A 16611-nucleotide genomic window follows, 5' to 3' on the forward strand; every position below is an offset into this window, starting at 1 on the left:
TTTTTTCACTGATTTGTATCCTAGATATCTATCTTTTATTGTTCTTTTTTTTGCTTGAACTTTTTAGGTGCATCTTTAAGGTTTGGTTGTTTGTTTTTCCTGAAGATCCTTTCTTGCTTTGTTAAGTTCTAGTCTTTGTATAAGTATTAATGTAGCTAACCTGCCACACCATAAAATGGACAGTTCCAGCCAACCTGCTGAAATCAACAAGAAAAAAAGAATGTTAGGAAGAATAAGAATACAGAACCGTATACGGATACGAATACAAATTAAAAACAATGGACAACACGAGAGACTGAAAAACTATTGGAACTGTTAATAGAATCTACACTTGCGAAGAAGAAAAACACTAATGGATGTTTTACTAAGAGACTAGTGGAAGATTCTATACTTCCAAAACTTAACCAAGCATGTGATTGTGACAAATCTTATGAGAACTTTAAAGGGAAACATAGATGGTTCAAGAATATATTTAGTCAATACCAGGATTTGTTTAAATCTTGTACTTCTGGATTCGGTTGGGATGACAATAACAAGATGATTACTGGAACCGACGAGATGTGGAACAATTACTTTGAGGTATGTGTGTGTTATTTACCGACAACTGAATTCGAACTTTTTTTTCTTCTAATTTTTGCAGAGTTCTAACTCATGATTTATCCTTTTTTTTTGTGTTAACAGAGCCATCCAAAGCAAACTAACCTAAGGGACGAAAATGGTAGAAACTATGGTAACTTGCTTATTGTTTTTGGGAATAAATGTGCATCTGGAAAAGTTACAGTTGATCTTACCCATGAGGGTACAAGTGCTAGAACCTGTAATGAGGAAGAAAAACAAGATGATTACCTAGATGTTGATTATACTCAACAAGATCAATATGATAGTGATTTTAACGTATCATATGTGGGATATTCCTCAAAGGAAAATGATGAACAAGGTAAAGATGAAACTCAAGATATGAACACAAAGAAAATTCATATCAGAAAAACGGTACCAAGGCAAGGTGTGACATTAGTGACTCTTCTACATCAACTAATCCTACTGAGCAGTCTGATTACCTAGAGAAATTGATTGCAAACAGTTCATCGATTGCTTCGTATATTGAGTCAATGCATGCTCTTATTGCGAAAGAGAAAAAAACCGCAAAATTGAAAAGGAAATGCGCAGACTTGATAAGGATAAGAAAGATAACGAAGTATGAGATCTTGTTTATGGCATGACTGAAATTTCTTTGGAAGATAAGCTGAAAGTGATTGAAATGCTCGACACCAATAACAATAAGAACTTATTCAGACGTTTTACTCCTGAAGAGAGAAAGTTGTAGATTGGTTCAAAGTTAAAAGCATAAACCTGTCATCATTGCAAGTTTCTGTTAGGTGTAATGGGCTTTTAGAGTTACAAAATTTGGTCGTTTTGCTTCGTAACTATTAGTATTTAATTTTTTTTCCCCTAGTTGAGACTTTATGGTTATGGATTGAGCTACTAATTGTTATGGATTGACATCTTTATGGTTTGAATCTATGAAATTTATACTCTATATGCTTATTTTCTATACATATATATACTTTTATGCTTTTGAGATATGATGATTCTAATAAAAAAAAGTATGTTAATGATCTTTTTAGGTGAACATGTCTGATTTGGAATCTACTGATAGTAAAAATCCAACCTTCGATACAGAAGAAAAAAGCAGTGATGATGAGAAGTAAGTAGCAATGATGAATTTGACCTATCCATGTTTTTGGATATACTTTCAGCGGTGCATTCATGGTCGATAGATATAATTAAGCAATTGCAATACATACAAAGTCAACATATTGAAACACCAATGAGACGGAGAGTTTTGCGCGAAGATCCCGAAGACTTTCGACGAAGTTATATGATGTACCCTGATATTTTTGTAAACTATGTTGTATCATTCGAAAAACTACACCATTACGTGATACAATATGTGTTTTTATTGAAGAAATGCTTGGTACATTCTTACTCGTTGTTGGCCAAAGTTCACGATATTGCAGAATACGTGACATATTTGGTCGCTCTCGATGGACAGTTAGTAAAAACTTCAACAGGATGTTGCGAGCTTTAAATGCTATAGCCCCAAAGATGATGGCTAAGCCAAAAAGTGAAATTCCAACTAAAATTCGAGAGAGTACGCGATTTTAAACTTACTTTAAGGATTGCATTGGAGCTATGGACGATACACATATCTCAGCAATGGTAAAGAAAAGAGATGCAACCGTTTATCGGAATCGACATGGAATTACATCTCAAAATGTGTTAGTGGTTTGCAATTTCGACTTGGAGTTCATATACGTGCTCAGTGGATGGGAAGGGTCTGCTCATGATTCGAAAATACTTAACTATGCAATGACAAAAATAAGTGGACTGAAAATACCGCAAGGTAATTTTACTTTTATCTAATGTGATGTTTTGATTTTTTTGGTTAAGTTATATTTGGGTTCTACTTGACGAAGTTTTCTTTTTGTGTTTTATTCAAGTAAATATTACTTGGGGGATGGTAGGTTCGCAAACCGGCGATATTGTTTAACACCATTTCGTGGCCAACGTTATCATTTAAAAGAATTTTCTGGTACGGGTAATCATGCGACAAAGGTTGAAGAATTATTTAACTTGCGTCATGCTTCATTGAGGAGTGTAGTTGAAAGATTGTTTGGTGTTTTGAAGTTTCGTTTCTTGATCTTTAAGTCTCAACCTCCATTTTCGTATCAAGTGCAAGCGGAGATAGTGACAGCTTGTGCAGGCTTACGCAACTTCTTGCGAAAAGAATGCCGTTCAGATGAGTTTCTAGTCGAGGAAGAGGAAGATAGCCATCCATCCTCATCAACGCTTGAAAATGATGACGAAGTTTTGACATAAACTCAAGAACAACAACGTCAAGAAGCTAATGCATGGAGAAAGAGTATAGCGGATGATATGTGGGATAATGTTTGTGAACAAAGGGAGTTAGAATTGTATGGATACCGTTAAAATGAAAAAAAAATTATCTCGTTGCAGAACAATAACATACTATTGATACAAGGATAAGATCATTTTTATTTATTACTTTTCTTTTGATTAAAGATCATTTTTACTTGCAAACGACGATTTTTTATTTCTTAAAAGAGATTGAGTTAGAAATGAACTCTCTCAAATTCCCCCAAAATCTCCCAAACTCCCTCTAATAAACTCTCTCAAACTCCCTACACTACCCCAAACTCTCTGAACTAAAAAACACCAAGCTCTCTCAAACTCCCTACACTCCCCCAAACTCTCTGAACTAAAAAAAACCAAACTCTCTCAAACTCCCAACACTCTCTCAAACTCTCTCAAATTTCCCAAGATTCAAAATACACTCAACTCCCCCAATTCACTCGAGGACTAACACCCTGTTAGAGTTTTGAAACTCAGAAACTTAAGAACTAACAGGGGGTTAGTCAATTGAGATTTGTGGAGATATTGAAAGAATTTTAGAGACTTCTAAAATCTCTTGTTAGTCAATAGAGAGTTCTTCAAAATCTCAAAAATCTCTGTTATTGGATCGTGACTTTCTAAAAGTCTTTAGAATTCTCTGTTATTGGATTTGGAATTTGAAATCAATGACTTATGATTTTGAGAGACTTGTAGAGACTTTTATTACAAAATATACCATAAGTGGCTAAAAAAAAGTCTCTCCTAAGTAGGTGATATTTTGAGAGACTTTGTTCTTTCTCATTTTTTTTAAGGATTAAATATCAAAATATTAAAAACAATAACCAAATAAGCTACAATTAAATTCATAAAAAAATGAAAAAAAACAAAATTGTTGTCTTCCAAAACCCAATAAGTTTACTAGAGATTCAAATCCCTTTTGTTCGTCTCGTCTGATTTTATTGGCAAAATGGTTACAATTTTTATTAGGCATGTATGGACTAATACATTTTCATTGAAATATTCATATATTCATTTTGTAAAATAAATAAATATACTGTTTGTCTAATATGTGTAAGCTGAATTCATAGTGTATGTTTTATTGTCTCAATGAATCAACATAATTCCTTGAAAATCATTCAGAGAGTCTCTCAAAATCTCTAAACTTAAGGAGAGTCACCCAAAATCCGTTGCTTAAAAAATCTATAAATGTCCCTACTGATCCCAATTTACTAACCCCCTGTAAGCTTCCGAATTTGCAAAAAAAAAAAAAAAAAGAAACTTGAAGGATTCAAAGAAATAAAGGAGAATAGAGAAGCAATAGCAAGAAAGGGTTCAAATCATGGAGGATTTCTCTGAATTCCGACTAATATCCGGTCATGGTTGCCGCCGAAATAAGAGTAACGGACTAATAACGGTAATAAAAGGACTAATAACGGTAAAAAAAAGTACAAATTTCAGTTTAGCATATTTTTTTCCGAGGAAAGAGGAGAGAGGGCAGAGCAAAACCCCATTCAAAATCGAACCCTTTACTCTCTCTTTCGTCGTCTGAAAAGTGAAAACCCCATTCAAAATTCTCCATTGAAGAAGATCAAAAAAGTCTCATCTCCATATAAGTAATTTGGGTCTAAGTGGTTTCACATTTCTCTAACCCCATCTTCAGGTACGATTCAAACTCCTCAAGAACTGCAATTTCAGATCGGAAATCGATTATCGATGCTGTTGTTGTTACCTCCGAAATCAAGTAATTCTTGGCGTGTTAAAACTAGTATTTGATGACTTCGTAGTGTTTATTAACTAGGGCTTACAGCCATTGCCAAGAGCTTTCCTCTGCTTTCTTCGTATGAGTAATCAGTTGTGATTTAGGAATTTAGTTGAGAAAATGACATGCATGCTAACTGATTGATGAATTTCTCATTGAAATTTAGTTTGTTTCACATGGAAGACGAGTTCCAATGCTGTTAGGGATGGGAGCGAAAGGCAATTCATGTTTACGTATCTTTTTAGGATTAGGACTTTTTGTTTAGTTTGGGATTCGCTGTATAAATACCCTGCTATCTTTTGTTCATGGGGCATTCAATTATTAATCAAAGAATTATTAATACAAGGTCTTTGATTCCAGGTACAGGTTCCTATCATCCTGTGTATAAAGATCCATCCTTCTATCTATATGAGAAACAAACTGTAATTGTGGAATTATTAATTTATGAGTAGGTTACTCGGTTGGAACTAGAGGCAAAGAGGGGCGTTTCGATTGAAGGAATTCAAGAAAAAAAAAGATATTTATTTTAGGATTTTAGTGTTTTGGTTGTGTAGCAGGCGGAGATTCTTTTGTTTTGGGTGGTGATCTAAGCTGCTTGATTGAATTGCGATCAGTAATTCTGTAAGTAGATTGTTACTTTGGGAAATCATTAGGTTATTATTTATTATTATTATTAGGTTAGTTTGCAATTTTCATACAGATTTGGTACTTCGGATCTGGTGTATCTCTGATTTGGACATAGATAGATTCAGAAATATTTCTGATCTGGTGTATGTCTGATTTTAACATTAGAAGAAAGATTTTAATTAATAGATTTGGAAAAAAGGATAAAGTAGAGTAAATTATTGATTCGTGTGGTAGCAGAGACAATCTTAATCATTGAAATTGGTTTTTTTATGCCTGAGCAATGAAGAGAAAAAGAGAGATCAGTAGTGGCGAAGTTTCCATTCGCTCAGTGAATTATAGTGGTGATGTTTCAAGAAAGGAGATTAGGAGTGGTAAAGAAGTTTCAAGAAGCAGGGAGATTAAAAGCGGTGATCTTGATGTTTCAAGAAACCTTTCTAGCCTGCAGTCAATTAATTTAGCAAAGGGGGAGGAGATTAATGAGACTATGGGTGATGTGTCGAGAATGGAGATTAACGGTGATCTTGATGTTTCAAGACACCCTTATCTTTCTAGCCAGTCAGTTAATTTATTAATGGGGATTAAGAGTGGTAAAGTTTCAAGATGTGACATTAGGAGTTGTGATGTCCGGAGAAGGGAGATTAGGAGCTGTGCTGTTTCCTTAAAGCCTCTTAGTCAGTCTACAGAAAGAAGAGAAACAGAGATGGACAATTTCAATGTTTCAAGAAATCTTTCTAGCTGGCCAATGGATGTAACAAGGGGGATAAGGAGCGTTGACGTTTCGTTCAGGTCTAAAGGTTCAGAAGGAGAATGTACGAGAAATGATTTAGAAACGGAAAGAAGAAGGGACAAAGTCTTTTCTAATCTTTTGTTAAGCCGTCATCGGCGTTCTCTTGCTGATGGTAATGAACATGATGGTACTATTGTTGCGTCCTGTGTTGGTAGTCATCTTTCTGTTGATGATGGTATATTGTGTGAGATTCTAAGCAGACTTCCGGTGAGATCACTCTTGCGGTTCAAGTCAGTATGTAAACGTTGGTTGTCTTTGATTAAACACGATCGACACTTTATCAATTTACACTTTACCCGTTTACGATCACGTCCGAATATCCTCTTCATCACTCCATTGCAGAAGCAAATCTCCGGTGGGGATGGCTATTGGTATCAACCAAGTGAAACACCTCGTCAATCTATTTTATTAGCAGATATATCATCAGTACTTGAAGGGAGCAGCAGCAGTACTGATAATAGCGAGGAAAGCGAAGCCATTATTCGTAACGTAAGGATGACTACCGATGACGATTGGTTTGTTTATGATCTAGTCTTGAAACCGGTAAATGGTTCGGTTTGCTTCATTGATCGGAAAGCAGCTGCTGTTAGGATATACAATGTAAGTACACGAGAAGTAACTCAATGGATCAAATCAACAATATTAGCGGAAGAAAAAAATAGATTTGAGAATGAAGGCGACCCTGTTAAGTTTCCTATTTATCAATTTGGATTTGATCCTTCGACTATGGAACATAAAGTTTTCTGCTTTTGGAGAGTGACTAGAACCTAATCTTTTAATGGGCGTAATTGTGGATCGGAAAGTTATGCTAGTTGGGAGGCGTTGACTGTAGGCCGTGACATTAAATGGAGAAGGATGCCTGTGGTTCCCAGCGAGGACAACAAAATGAAACTTAATGAGGTGCTCCCTGCGGCGGACATGGGAAGTTATCGTCTGTATGCAAATGGTACCATATATTGGTTAAGGTATTCTTTCAATCACAAAGATCTTTATGATCCTGAAGTCATAGTTGCATTTGATGTCGGAAGTGAGAAGTTTAGGATTATCCCAATCCCTAACTTCATCATTACCGAGCCCCGTGAAGAAAGCTACTCCTCGCCTATTGCTCTGCTAGAGTTGAATGGACGTGTAGCTCTATCATATAGAATGAGTCCTTACCTTCTGAAGTTGTGGATTTTAGATGACGGAGTTGGCAAAAAGATAGGGAATTGTCATGGCGATGAGAGAAATTGGAGTGCAGAGACTATTGAACTACCTTTTCGTTGTAATCCACCATTTATCAATTTTCATGCAGTTGAGGGAACTGACCAGATATAGTCTTTGAGTGCTACGGCGATTACCAGAGGAATTTAAAGTTAGTCTCATTGTATTCCTACGATCGCAAGAAAAAGACTTTTAAGAAGGTGGAGATTGACGGGATCTCCTTGTTTCCTCTTCACTACTGTAGGTCCGTATTTACAACTTTCACGGAAAGCCTTTGTTCTGTCGCGTGAAAGGTGTAGCTGTCCACCTTTGAATCACTTCAGCGAAAGGAAATATTTCTCTTTCGACTACATCTGGCATGGATTTCATGCCGATTATAGCTTCTGAAGATTCTGCTGCTGCTACCTGACATTGTCAGGTATTGAAAAATTATGTCTGCATTAGGGTTAGGTACTCATCCCCGGCCGGCGGTTTCATTGCTGAGTGATCGCTCGCTATCTGGAGTAATTTCATAGATAGGTACTCATTAGCTTTCAGAGATCGAGATGGGAACTCAATGTCACGAGCAGAGAGACTAACGGCTCTGAAAGAGAGAGACCCATCCTGGGATTGTAGTTTAATTGGTCAGAGCACCGCCCTGTCAAGGCGGAAGCTGGGGTTCGAGCCCCGTCAGTCCCGACAATGCTTATGTTTCACGGCTATAATGCTAGTTCTGAATTTCTCGCGGATGCAAACCGTGGGATTTCAGAATCTTGTTTACTTTAGATTTTAAATTGCGGAATTTCCTTTCCCTATTCTAGTTGTTTTAGGGATTATTTCTTTCTTGGTTTCCAAGTTTTGTTAGTTATTGAGCCTATATAGAGAGCATATATTATCTAAAACAATTTGTAAATACAGTTTATTTTTCTAGTTATTGTTTACTAGTTTTGCTTCTGCTTTTTTGAATCCAATGATTGTACACACGCTATCCTTTGGTTGCTGGATCTCTTTATAAAGTTTTAAGCCCTCTGTTTACTTACTAATTACAATAGTGGTTAGTGGGTTTTGTTATACTGGGGATATTTGAGTTCAAATAGTATATGCAGTACTATTGTGTTAATATCTGTGTGAGAGTGCCTTCAAGAACTGAAATGGAATTTTAAATGATTCTGCGTGATAAGTTAGAGAAATGAAGCTTAAAAGTATTTGTAGCTCTTACCTAAAATTCTCTTGAAAGAAACCTAAGCCTCAATATCAGACAAAATTGTATTGGCAGCACAACACCCGGTTATGGATGTTTGCCTCTTAGCTAATATATAGAATCATGTTGCTGCATCAAGGATTCAGGAGTAACAATCACTCATTTTAGCTACATTTGATGGGAAACCAACTTCTGATCCAGAGGTCTACAGCAAGTTGGATAAAGATCTTCACGTCAGTATTATTTCCGGCGTGTATTCACGACTTTCTTGTTATCATTATCCTGCAGTTGTTCACACTAACTCGTGTGTTCTTGATCTAAAAAAGAGCATCACTAGTTGTTTTTCCATGCTTTAATTCAAATATTTGAACTCTGAAATACTTTTTAAGTGCGACCCGTCTGAGACTGAAGGGTACAAATTTGCATGCTGCAGGGACCAATTGTATATCATTTCTAAACTAATTCATCATATTCCTGACAGGCAATTTTGAAGTGTTTTATGGTTTCTGGCTCTGATCGTGCTAATTCAGAGATTTTTTTTGAAAAACATGGCCTCTTCACCAGATGAGGTGTTGATCAGCCTTTTCTTATTTTACATATCGTTTCTTGAACACTTTGTAGACTTGCAAGTGTTTCCTGTTCTTCTGCTCACTTATTTACGTCTTCTAAGCTAGTTGTATCTTTTGTTTCTTGACCTCATTTAACACTGAATATTTATATTTTACCTTTGGCGTCAGATGTGAAGGGTATATATGATGAAAGGGAAGCCATTTCTTACTCCTGGTCGAGGAGTATCAGTGGGATGTACTTGCCTTAGATCTCAAATATCCCTTTTCAGCCTTAGCTAAGTTGTTATGATGGCCATGTGAACCATGTCAGTTTGTAACTGTGCAGGTTCGAGGTTGTGATGCAGAGGACCCTGCAATATATTGTTGCACTTGGTGAAGAAACATTACGTTACTTGGTAATTAACTGGAAATGTATCATTGATACTTACGTCATAATGTTTGACGATTGTGGTTTTAACCATGATAGGTTCTTACGATGCAGCCGCTTCCAACAAAGCCTGTTCCGAGGGGGGAAAATAAGGCCTAAAGATGGTCGGTTCTACTTTTATTTTGCTGATGATTTTAAGCCGTTCCTGATGTTTAGCTTCCGCATTTATGTTTTTAGTTGGAATTTGAAATGTTTATATTTTTCTTAACACCCATAATCAGGATTATGCAAAGATGCAAAGAGTTATTGAATGTACTTCTTATCTCCCTGAACTTGATTGTAGTCTATTGTGCTGTGACGCAGCCTCTTGGGGGTGTCCAGGTTTGGCTGGTTATGGTTATATTGGCAGAAACGGTTCTGGAGATTTTCTTGGAGCTGAAACTGCGGAATTGGTATGCTAGCAACTTAAAGCTGAACTGGTAGCAGTAATAAAGGCTCTGGAATGGGCAGTGGTACAAGGTTATCTTTGGGTATGGTTGCAGTCTGATTCAAAAGGGTATTAGTACACAGCTGAATGAATGCTAAGCAATTATGGCTCCCAGTTGGATAGTCAAGATTGGATCTGCTGTGATTGTTGTTACTTGGTACTTCCATATGCGGCATTAAACATTTCTTGCATTGGCAGATAACGTTCTTATGTATGTGGCTTGGTTCACTTCGAAGCTTCATTATGTCTATCTTTCAAAGTCTTTCAGTTTTGATTCTTTACATTGCAATTCCTCCATCTATTTATGTATATATGTATATCTCCTGATAGGCAAGCAGGGAAAGCCCCACTTGCAGGCAACAAAGGCCCAGGGGCAACAAAAAGCCATGTTCTCATGTCATGTGGGGTTTTCGTTAAAATGGAGGAAAAATGGACTGGATTATTGCTTATATACATATGAAGGGCTGATAATGAATTATGTAAATAGTTTTAACCTTAGAAATGTTTTTAGTTTCCGTTTCCATCCCTTTCTTTCGTCTTCTCCTGTCTCCTCCTTTTCCTACCTCACTGCAGACCACCATTTGCTAGTCTAATTGTACCCATCATCAGAAGGCTTTTTATTTCACAACAAAAGATTATTTTCTTACTACTTCAACTATCTTCCTCCCGTAAATTATAGATTTTGTTGATTTTTTCATTGTAACTCTTAGTTGTTTATATTTATAGTACTCTAATTGTAAATCAGAACTATGCACTAACAACGCCATTCGCTCAAAAAATTTCGCCGCGGCCTCTGCCCGCCTCGCAGATTAATGGCAATCTAATACCGTCTAAGAAAATATCTTGAGTGACGTTGCATAGGGGCAACAAAAAATTAGTTCACTTCGGGGCAATTTTTTTTCAGGAACGGCCCTGGGTTAAGTGGTAAGTATTCCACATTGCCCCGACTTTGAATGAGAAGTCTGGAGTTTTGGCTAGCTTAAGAGATGATAAAGGGCTGCAGTTTTTTCTTGCAGGTTATTGCCGTGTCAAGACAATTACATGGGTTCCCGGCTGGGTGGGGCACTATTGTTGGTATTGGAGGTGGATTCAGTCTGTTGTCAAAAAATTATATTATGGTCTTGCTGCTGCCCGCTGACAGTGTTATTGATGCATTTCTAATTGATGTAAATGGATGCAATTAATGAATCCTATAATCTGAAGGATGACGGAGGAGAAAAGGGAGTTTGCAGGCAAGTTTTTTGGCAGCCTTCAGAGCAGCTGAAGAATTAAGGTCAGATTTCTGGTCTTACCAAGGTCTCTACTTTGTAGGATAAAGTCTGAATTACATGATACTGCAATAAGTTTTTAATTGTAACGTTTTCTTGCCAGGCCTACTAAAGTTTCGAGCTCATAATGATCTTATTTCTAACTCCTTAGAACTGAAGAGGCTTTACACTCAACTTTTTTAATCCACATATAGATGAGATAGAGGAGGCGAATACTGAAGTGGAGAATGAGAAAGACGAGGCAGACTAAGACGGTGAGGATTAAAATGGTGGACTGATAATGGCCTTTGGAGGATTATAATTAGTATCATTTTGGTAGTACATATTTTTTTTCTGGTGGGGTAAAAACTTTTCTTGCGGGTATGGGATATATATATCTTGGGAAATTAGAACTATTACTCAACATCATTTGAGTCTGAACTAGTATGAAATATGGTTGTAAATGATAATGTAAGTTATGTGATTAACATCTTGTTGAAGGATAATATAAAATTTCTTTTGGTTAAAGCTTGGATTCCCAATAGTTCGTTGTTGTACTTATTCACTTTTATTGTAAGCAACAACTAATATTATTAGTAATTTTTATAAGAAGAAAATAGAAAGTTTCCAAGATCCTTTTTTTTATTTTTTTATTTTTAATAAATAACCAAAGGGCTGCAGAAATAACGATGCATAGAGCCCCTTATCCTGGTATTTTATGTAATACCTATTCTACCCATAATATGATTAGTACTAATTATATTGATTAAGCTAACTAATCAGTATTAGTGAATGGATCTGACTAATCAAATGATTAATCTTTTGGAAATCAAAACTTGATTTTCCTTGATTTTGATTTTGATTTTGAAGAAGGAAAAATGGTGATTTTGGTGAAATCTTTTTGAAAAAATTTGAAGAAAAAATGATGAAACCCTTCGTCACAAAACTCGGGATAACCTTATAATCAACTCCCAACATTAATTTTATCGATTCAAATCCGTTAACAATCAGAGAAAAATCTAAAATTTTTACTTGTTACGGCTGGGAAATTGTGTCGACCCAACCGTAAATAAGAGATTATGGCTGGAATATGATAAATTCCCAGCCGTGAAAAAGAAAAACGGATGGGAAGTTAAGAACTTCTAGCCGTTATTCTACACAGAATCTCCTGAGTCTGTTTTACGGTTGTGAGAACATATATTTCCCGTCCGTAGATGAATATGTAAGTTGAGAAATTTTTTGATTCAACATGAATTCTTAATACGATTGAAAATTACTAATATATTCATTAACTAGACCACAATAAAACTCATTACATGCTTGATATATCCCCATTACAAAGTTGGTTTAATAACATCCCTTTCGATGTATTAAGAAGTCTTTGATGATGGCGAATTGAGCTTCCAAGTTGAAATCATAACCTTTTCATTTTCTCCATTCCTTCTTAGCTTGAGCCGCGACTTCTCTATCAATCTCACCTCTAAGTCGAAGTTGGTTGCACATACGACGTAAAGCCATATATTCTTCCACTTTTTTTCGTTGTCTGAAAATTGAAGATACAATTCAACCGCATCGCGGTTGTTAGTGTTACCTGTTTCACTACAAAAATTCTCAAAAATCTTACTCCAATACGATTGACTTGGTAAACCACCATTCCTTTGTTCTTCTCCATTCTTTGGATATCATAGTACAAATTTTTTGCAAATAGACAAGTCTTCTTCTAAAATAAAGTTGGGTTTATCCTTTGAGTACATTGCATTGAGTTTGTAGGAGTTTTAGTGGAGATTATTGATATAGAAGGTGTGATTTTGATTTGGAATGGGTAGTTATATGGAGGTGGAGTTATTTCAAGTTTAAATAAGTGGTTGAACAACTAGAACCTTCTATAGATCGGTCTTCAAACAGATCTATTTTTCAAAATTCAAAATCTAGCCGATATGATGTGGTACAAAAGGAAATTATAGGTGTTTACGGCTAGGAAAACGAAAGGTAGACCCAGCCGTAATTCTGTATAATCATGCAGGGTTTGTGGTGTGTCATATTTACGGCTAGGTATTTCTGGCCGTAAATAATAATTGTTAATTTCTCTCAGGATTAGGGCCTGGATATCAATCCGTAACTAGGAGCCATTTTCTTTTTGGGTTATCAGAGTGATATATGGCTAGGTAATCCCAACCGTAAACTTATTACGGATGGTGTTCCTAACCGTTATGCATCTACGGTCAGGAACTTGAAAGGTCGACCAAGCCGTAAACCAGAGTTGCAAATTTATGTCAGAATTACGGTTTGGAGTTCTAACCGCAAATACGATACACGGCCTAGATATGTAGCCGTAACCAAGACTCATTTTATTTTTGAGTCTCTAGAGCAATATACAGCTAGGTATTTCCTAAGCGTAACAAAGTTACGGTTGCTTTTCCTAACCGTTTTCCTGTTTACGGCCGGGGTTTTCTAACCGAAATACTGTGCAAGTTTATTTGACAAGAATTATATGCATTTTCGGCTAGGTTATGTGAAGCATCGACCTAGCCGAAAGTACACAAAAAATTAGTAAATCTTGATTTTTTCCTCAATTTTTTTAGATTAGACAAATGGAAAGACTAACATTCATTCATACATGCAAAGTGATAAAAATTCATCCATCCAAATCCATAACCAAACAATAAAAATAGTAAATAGACAAAATCTTGGATAATAAAAGATCCATGAAGTAAAATAATAAAAAGCGAGTAAATAGTTTGAATTTAGACCTATTTGAGGCCGAGGTTTTGTCACTCCCATATAAAGTTGGTGTTGGCCTATTGGGGGATGGAAGTTTGGATTGCGGGGTATATAGAGCACAGACGGTATTCACCTTAGTAGTAGTAAGCATACGCAAGATTACCGGTTGAACTCTAGGCAACATCCATCTCCTCATTTACTTATGGACCTATGGTGTTTGATCAGATAACAAGCCAGAGAAGTCACGTTATAAGTCTTCTACTCATAAATTCAAATTCTTAAATAAAATGTATCCATAATCAGATAAATTCTTCAGAACAAAAAAAAGACTCCCATTGAATGACAAAAGTTCTAGGAAATAATAACTTTTCTGTTGATGAATAATAAAGGTTAGATGAAAAGAACCATTGGGGTGTGTTTATTTTTGCACTTTTGAGGTGTTGGTTTTTGTTTTCAAGTGTTTGTATGTGTGCTAATTGAGTATTAATTGGGTTCATAAACTCTTTTTTTATCTAATTAAGAATCATTTTTATATGACAAGCATACTTACAAGTAGTAAAGTAGTACTCCTGTCAATTTCATAATTTGGATTTAGTGGTTCAAATCAAAAATTAGTGTAGATTCCTTTCTCTGATTAAACAAAAATAAAATAAAATTAGGAACAACAAATGAAAACTAGGGGTTTTCTTCATTTGTCTATGTATCTTCCCTCAATGAAAGATTTGGATTTGGGATCTTGCATTTCTCCTAGCTAGGAGTTGGTTTAGCAAAAACAAAAACCAACATCATTGGAGCATAGTATTTATGCTTAAAAATCCACCCGTACACAAATATGGTTTTGTTGACGTCATTCAACATTAGTCTAATGCATATAATGAGTCACTAGGTCTTATCATTGTCTCATTTACTTCCATCATCCCATCTACCTGCTTGAAGCTAGACTTGAACACATCTCTTACTCTTACTAGCTAGATACCATGGATTGTACTAACAAAAACTCATCAAAAGAACAAAACGCATGTAGAAATCATCAAGATTTGGATAGTGAGTTACTGTCTACTGAACAAGTTGAAGAACAAGCGGGAGTAAAAAGTACTACTACCCCTATTACTAGTAGTAAGGGAACAGTGAGAAGGTTTCTAGGTGTAAGACAAAGACCGTCAGGAAGATGGGTTGCGGAAATCAAAGACTCTTCACAAAAGCTAAGACTTTGGTTGGGAACTTTTGATACACCAGAAGAAGCAGCCATGGCTTATGACGATGCTGCTCTCCTTCTTCGTGGAAGAGATGCAAAAACAAATTTTCCACATAAAGAGAACAATACCAATACGCAGAACAGGCATCGTGAAGGAAATATTGGTCGTAGTCATTTAACTGCCAAAAATCCAAGGTTTTATCAACTTCTTCGACGTGCGATTTTGAAGAAACACGCAAGTTCGTCGTCCACGGGAGAGACCGCTAAGGAAGGTTCTAGGATGGTCGTGTACGATGAGAAGAGAAGAAACGAATTCGATTGTTCGGTAGAGTATAGCTCTATTGTAGAAGAAACTGGAGCCTGCTGTTCGTCAAATTATGACCATCAAAGATTATTCGCGTTTAGCAGTGGATGCAAGGAAAGACTTGGAATGATGAATAGTTATGGGTTCTCATCATTTGGTAGTTGTAAGGTTTATTCTTCTGTTATTGTAGCCCCTTCTAATACTGATATTGATGGAGGAAATGATAATAAATCACCAGAAAGTAAAGAGACGCAGTCAGCAGCTGATGAACAATTTCTCGCACCTTGAACATTCTACTTTTCTTGCCTGCCTTATTAGTTATAGTGTCTAGGCCCGCGAGATCCCAGTTCAAAAGACATGGACATTTTTTTCATGTAATATTCCTTGCGTGATGATAATAACATGTGCATGCTTTCAAGTTTAATTAGTTTTGTTTGGTTTAATCTTATAAATGAAAGTTTGATCGACCATCAAAGTTGTGAAAGAAAAAACTAAGGAAAATAAAGGAGTACCTAGAATTAGAATTTGTAGCAAGAGAAAGCGCCCAGGGCGCATCATTAGCGCCTCCCAAAATTTCTCAAGGTGGACAACTCTGCCCAAATCGAGAGTCAAGAGCCTTGGAAGGAACAAGGAACTACGGCATCTACTTGAGGAATATTAGTGAGGCAAGGCGCCCATAGTGTGGGCGCCTTGCTCGCCTTTGACAACATTTTTTGTAGCTCCTTATTGAAAAAATCCCCATTTGATAAGAATGAGGGTGGAACATGAAACTTCTCATGCAGCTTCTCGCATTCAGATATGGCGTCATCAACTGCTAAAGCTGGGATGCTAGTTGTGTAACTGTATATAAAGTGCGACAGTTTTTCCTCTGCTGTTCCAGAAGCTTTTAGTGCCAAAATGAATTTCTGTGCGAAAATTTTCAACTTGTGCTTTCCCAGGGCCTTAAAAACACTTGATAAGTAGTCTTGTGATGAAACTTTCGGTACATCGATAACACTTAACAATTTTACAAGCTCTTTTTCATACCTGTCGCTGTCACTTTCGCATAATGCCAACAAATAGCCTTCTGTGAGTTCGCCTTCAACATTATCAACTCCGACTGAGTTGCAAAGCTCCTGAATTTTGTGCTCATTGCCAACTTTAATCCAAAGTAACATTTCATAGTAACCTACTCTATAAAATGCACCGGGATTCGCTTCTGTGATAACTTGACTGAAATATTCGAACTCTTCAACCATCCCCGTTTCTACAA

General features: G+C 36.3%; 2 protein-coding genes across 15 annotated transcripts; both read left to right on the forward strand.

Annotated features, from left to right (window-relative positions):
• The first annotated feature begins 4176 nt into the window (after positions 1–4176).
• Positions 4177–10351, forward strand: LOC113281938. Of its 14 annotated transcripts, none has more exons than XR_003326429.1 (5): positions 4177–4573; positions 5033–5293; positions 8951–9038; positions 9207–9569; positions 9769–10351. XR_003326429.1 is itself a non-coding variant. In XM_026530849.1 (2 exons), exon 2 carries the CDS (start codon positions 5580–5582, stop codon positions 6855–6857), a length of 1278 nt encoding a protein of 425 aa, XP_026386634.1. In that variant the 5' UTR covers positions 4177–5032; positions 5125–5579; the 3' UTR covers positions 6858–8311. The 14 variants fall into 14 exon arrangements, 4 of the variants coding, with proteins under 4 accessions (XP_026386634.1, XP_026386633.1, XP_026386635.1 ...); XR_003326433.1 differs by lacking the exon at positions 8951–9038 and having other exon boundaries at positions 9207–9273; positions 9364–9569; XR_003326430.1 differs by lacking the exon at positions 8951–9038.
• Positions 10352–14837: 4486 nt separating this feature from the next.
• LOC113279186 (ethylene-responsive transcription factor ERF014-like) lies at positions 14838–15647 on the forward strand. The gene has a single exon (XM_026527891.1). The coding sequence runs from the start codon at positions 14838–14840 to the stop codon at positions 15645–15647; it is 810 nt and encodes a 269-aa protein (XP_026383676.1).
• The last annotated feature ends 964 nt before the right edge of the window (positions 15648–16611 follow it).

Source organism: Papaver somniferum, chromosome 5 (assembly GCF_003573695.1).
Source record: "Papaver somniferum cultivar HN1 chromosome 5, ASM357369v1, whole genome shotgun sequence".
NCBI classification, from domain to species: domain Eukaryota; kingdom Viridiplantae; phylum Streptophyta; class Magnoliopsida; order Ranunculales; family Papaveraceae; genus Papaver; species Papaver somniferum.

Excerpts from the sequence above, each read along its gene's own strand:
- LOC113281938 (XM_026530849.1), top strand. The coding sequence starts at position 5,580 with ATGAAGAGAAAAAGAGAGATCAGTAGTGGCGAAGTTTCCATTCGCTCA.
- LOC113279186 (XM_026527891.1), top strand. The coding sequence starts at position 14,838 with ATGGATTGTACTAACAAAAACTCATCAAAAGAACAAAACGCATGTAGA.